Source organism: Pygoscelis adeliae, unplaced genomic scaffold (assembly GCF_000699105.1).
Source record: "Pygoscelis adeliae isolate BGI_AS28 unplaced genomic scaffold, ASM69910v1 Scaffold66, whole genome shotgun sequence".
Classification (NCBI taxonomy): domain Eukaryota; kingdom Metazoa; phylum Chordata; class Aves; order Sphenisciformes; family Spheniscidae; genus Pygoscelis; species Pygoscelis adeliae.
Genome location: NW_008825167.1, coordinates 4560119 through 4565445, shown reverse-complemented (window position 1 = coordinate 4565445; position 5327 = coordinate 4560119). Strand labels below are relative to the sequence as shown.

The 5327-nt window shown below is 41.6% G+C and overlaps 1 protein-coding gene across 1 annotated transcript; it reads right to left on the bottom strand.

The window, feature by feature from the left end:
* Nucleotides 1-723: 723 nt before the first annotated feature.
* On the bottom strand, nucleotides 724-4376 carry LOC103920980 (RNA-directed DNA polymerase from mobile element jockey-like). Its single transcript, XM_009328873.1, is given in 3 exon segments — nucleotides 724-922; nucleotides 2591-3980; nucleotides 4052-4376. Coding segments are annotated over 3 exon segments (1914 nt in total).
* Between the last annotated feature and the right edge of the window lie 951 nt (nucleotides 4377-5327).

The following is a 5327-nucleotide window of genomic DNA, read 5'->3' as shown; positions in this document are numbered from 1 at the left end:
CTACTATTAAATCTATTGTTGCAAAGTAACACTTGAAACTCTTGTACCCATTTAAAGTTGAATTTGTTTGTATTAAAAAAAAAAAGTAATTGTATCTTTCATTTAAAGATATATTACGTAGGTTGATTACTGCCTAGTTGTATTTTTTTCATGGACTGTACATCTAATGGGAGGTGAAAGTTTATTTAGTTGTAATTTTTTTCCTTTCTCAAATATGTTAATATTTTAAGAGTTTATAAATACCCAATCATATAATTGCCGACCCATATGCGTACTTGCAGATAGATTGCAAAGCATCAGATAACAAACTGATGCTTCAGGGAGCAAACCTTAGCTTCAAGTTGTTTGAGGAATTGTTCCCAGTGGTAACTGATGGTGAAGCTTTCTCCTCACCACTGCAAATGAAGACTAGTTTAGAGAAGTGATTTGGGGGAATGCATTTGCACCCAGAGGACATGGCAGTGGAACGAAAATACTGAGGACGTGGGGTAAGAGAGAGATTTTTTTGTTGTTGTTGTTGTATAGCTACTACTTGCCATTTAATTTTCCTCAGTTACAGGAAAACTTGGATATAACTTAGGATGACCTTGGATTTAATCAATTTTACTCTTGCAGTACTGAATTTTACCTCTTGTGGGCATTTCACTTTTCCTTAGTTCATTCCAGTGCAATAACCTGTTCATGTGTAGCCCAAGTGTTACAAGTCTGCAGCATGGCAACCCTTCAACTCCCTGTTGGGACAGTTCCCAAGTCAGGACGTGAGACTATGCTGATGGGAGAGTGTGACAGAGACGTTTTTATGGGTGGCCTAGAGCTGCTCTGAGCAGCTTGGGGCAACTCGTGGTAGACGTGGTGAAGTTGGAGATCAGATGTTCTGTTTTCTGCTGCAGCAGGGAAGAGGAGATGGAGATCCAGCACAGGCCTGCAGGGAGACAGGAGGAAGACAAACAGCCACACAGTCTGTGGTGGAGAAAGACAGACTCTGGATATCTCTTCTGCAAAGCAGAATTAGCTGCCTCTTGTAACCCCGCCTCTGACTTGCTTCCCAAACCCAGAGTCTGCCCCCTGGAAGAAAGAGGCCAGAGACCTAGATCTGAGGATCTTAAACTGTAAAATGTATCTGCATGGGAGGTGAAATGGGTGGGGTCGAGCATTTCTGCACTTGCGTACTGCCAGTATTTACTGAAGGCAAGATCTGGATCTTATCAAAACAACTGGGAGTGGAGGTTTTTTTTTCAACCTGGAACTTTATTAATCAGCCAGAATGGAAATTCTTGCACAAATGGAGAGCAAGCTTTATAAAATCTTTAGCCATGCATTTTCTAAATTTTTTTTCCCCGATGGGCATTTTAGAGAAATAATAGTTCAAAATTAAGGTCCTTAATTAAGAAGTAAAGAACTGACCCAATGCCAACAACAACTGAATCACTAATATTTTAGGCCATCTGTTGTAGAATTGTCAGATAATTCAGAATTTGACATTTTACTCCCTTTATACAGATAATTTTCATCTAGATCTTGACACAAAGAAGCTAACAGTCTCAATCCAGATATGCAACGCTGTTAGATAAAACAAAAGCACATGTTGTACTTTTGGTCTATTTTAAGACTTGATTTTTCAGAGGACAGTTTTTCATTTGTTTTTGAACGGTAATATAATTGCAAATATTCTCCTCTTGGAGTGTTGAACTCCTGATGTTATTTATTCAAGCAAAAGACATTTACATTTTTAAATCTAATTATCTATAGGGAGTGCTGTTCTTCAATTATATTGAAAATATTCAGGAAAAGGTTTCAGGGTTTTTATCTTTTGTGGGCAGTCTTTGAACTACTTCTGGAGAAATAATGCCAGCAGTCAAAGTAAGGTTAACATTTACCTCTCCTTTATAGAAATTAGTGCCCCAGTTCCCATGTTTTTCTATATATGCAGATTTTGTAACTATTAAGTTACAGTTTTACCTGGTTTAAAATTCCTTTATGTACAATAAATTAAAACGTAAAGATCATAGTGTTTATCATGAGACCATAAGATATACTCTGCATACTTTGTTCTTTACATATGAAAACCATAGAATCAGAGAATACCAGGTTGGAAGGGACCTCAAAGATCATCTGGTCCAACCTTTCTTGGCAAAAGCATGGTCTAGACAAGACAGCCCAGCACCCTGTCCAGCTGAATCCTAAAAGTGTCCAGTGCTGGGGAATCCATCACTTCCCTGGGGAGATTATTCCAATGGCTGATTGTTCTCGTTGGGAAAAATTTTCCTCTTGTGTCCAATCAGTATCTCCCCAGGAGTAACCTGTACCCATTACCCCTTGTCTTTTCCATGTGACTCCCTGTAAAAAGGGAGTCTCCATCTTCTTTGTAGCCACCCTTTAAATACTGGAGCATGGTGATAAGGTCTCTCCTAAGCCGCCTTTTCTCAAGGCTGAACAAACCAGTTCTCTCAGCCTTTCCTCATATGGCAGGCTTCCCATCCTTTGATCATCTTTGTGGCCTTTCTCTGGACCCTCTCCAGCCTGTCCACATCTTTTTTTGCGTAGCAGGGACCAAAACTGAACACAGTATTCCAGGTGTGGCCTGACAAACACTGAGTAGAGTGGGATAATGACTTTATATCTGCTGGTGATGCCCTCGTTGATGCAACCCAGCATCCTGTTGGCCTTCTTTGCTGCAGCAGCACACTGTTCACTCATATTGAGCTTGTTGTCCGCCAGCATCTCCAGGTTCCTTTCCACAGAGCTGCTCCCCAGCTGGGTAGTTCCCAGCCTGTGCTGCGCTCCTGGATTGTGTTTTCCCAGATGCAAGACCTTACACTTGTCCTTGTTGAACTTCATAAGGTTCTTGTTAGCCCTCTCTTCCAGACTATCCAGGTTTTCCTGCAGGGTGGCTCTCCCTTCCGAAGTGTCCAGTTCCTCACTCAGTTTGGTATCATCGGCAAACTACGTCAGGGTACACTTGATCCCATCATCCAGATCACTTACGAAGATATTAAACACCGTTGGGCCCAATATCGATCCCTGGGGGACCCCACTTGTGACAGGTGGCCAGTTTGAAAAGGAGCTATTTACCACCACCCTCTGGGTACGGCCTGCCAGCCAGTTCCCCACCCACCACACGGACCACTTGTCTAGACCGTAACATATCAGTTTCTCTAGGAGGAGGCTGTGGGAAACCATATTGAAAGCCTTGGAAAAATCCGGGTAGACAATGTCCACTGCTCGCCCCACATCAACTGAGCAGGTTACTTTGTTGTAGAAGGCTATCAGGTTTGTCAAGCACAATTTGCCCTTGGTGAATCCGTGCTGGCTTTTCCCAATCATGTGCTTAATTTGACTTGCGATAGCCCCCAGGAGGATTTGTTCCATAACTTTCCCAGGGACTGAAGTAAGACTGATGGGCCTATAATTTCCTGGATCCTCCTTTAAGCCCTTCTTGTAGATGGGGGTGACGTTAGCCTTCTTCCAGTCTTCTGGGACGTCCCCCGATCTCCACGACCTCTCAAAGATTATGGAGTGCAGCCTCACAACGATGTCAGCCAGCTCTCTTAACACCCTCGGGTGGATAATGTCAGGGCCCATCGATTTGTAAGGGTCATGCTCCTGTAATAGTTCACATACCAACTCTTCCTTCACTGATGGTGGGTCTGTGTTTGCATCAACCTGGATTTTTGTTCCCAAGGCCTGGGGCCCAACAGTGCTGGTAAAGACAGAGGTGAAGAAATTGTTGAGAACCTCTGCCTTTTCAGCATTGTTGGTGACTGATTCACCTCTCCTGTTTAATAGTGGGCTGATATTTTCCTTCTGTTTCTGCTTGTTGTTTATGTACCTGAAGAATCCTTTCTTGTAGTTTTTGACATCTCTGGCCAATTTCAATTTGAGCTGAGCTTTTGCTTTTCTAACTGCATCTCTGCACGTCCTGGCAATGCCCTTGTAGTTCTCAATGGGTATTTGCTTTTGCATCTCTGGTACGCTTCTCTCTTGGTTTTGAGCAGACTCAGAAGCTCGCAGTTAAGCCAAGGGGGTCTCTTGCTCCGCCTACTTCCCTTACCTTTAAAGGGGATGAACTGGTTTTGTGCTTCCAGGAGAGCGTTCTTGAAAAACTCCCAGCACTCGCTAGCTCCTTTATCCTCCATGGAAGCTTCCCATGGAATCCCTCCCAACTGAGCTCTGAGTGAGCTGAAGTTCGCTTTTCTAAAATCTAAACCCTTTGTCTTAGTACTAACCTTCAGTGTGCTCAGCAGGATCCCGTGCTCCACAACATTGTGATCACTGCAGCCAAGGCTATCGCTAACCGAGATACTAGAAAGCAGGTTTTCTTGGTTTGTGAGTAGCAAGTCCAGCAGTGCCTCATTCCTGGTTGGCACATCCAACATTTGTATGAGGAAGCAGTCCTCTACACATTCCAGGAACTTGATGGATGACGTGATCCTATGGTCATATTGTAGATCACTGTTTGCTTTTGGTTTAAGTCTATTTGTTTTAAGAGGGTTTTAAAAACAAAGACTTATTTTTTTGGCTACTTGCTTTGTTTGTTGTCTCACTCAGTGAAAAATAGTAATTGATCAAAATACAGATAAAGTTGTGATCAGGTGAATGAAACGTGGCAGAGGCATGTGAGCAGTTATACTGAAAATGGGTTTGGAACAAGAAGCTTAACAATATCAATGGTGAGACACGTCTTATTTTATGAAATTATTGTTTTATAAAATCGCATAGATGTGCTAAAATAGCGCTCAACAATTTTGCAAACTAAATCAATTAGAAAATAGTAGAACAATATATCATTTATTCCTTACTTTTGGGGAGGCAAAGGTGGAATTGTATCAGTTTTCAGCAGCTCAACTAACTGGAAAATAAAGTTGTAGCTGCATATATTTGTAAACCTTTTGTTTTTTGCTTACAGTTAAGCATACTTTGTTACCAACCTCTTAATTGCAGCAAACAAGATGATGAGAAAGTTAGTGAGGCAATCTGTCTAATGTTCTTTTATTAAACACCTGTAAAAATATGCTGGTTGTCTCTGGAAGAGGAAAAGAAAATTCAAATTTTGGTGGTACTGCTACTCTTGACACTGTAGGATTTATTGACAGTTATTTCACTTCTTGCTTCTAGCAGGTAAAAGCAGAATATTTCAGTGAAAGGCTTTCAGGACTAAGCCTCTATTCTGATGTTTTTATGTTTTATTTAAAATTCTTTTTTTGAGTCAGGAGATTTCTTACAGGATTTTTTTGGCATTGCTGCGGTTCTAACTGTACTCCAGGTACGGTTTAGTGAAGTTGCTGCAACCTCTCTTTGGCCATGGATTCCTGTTACAATGCTTTTCA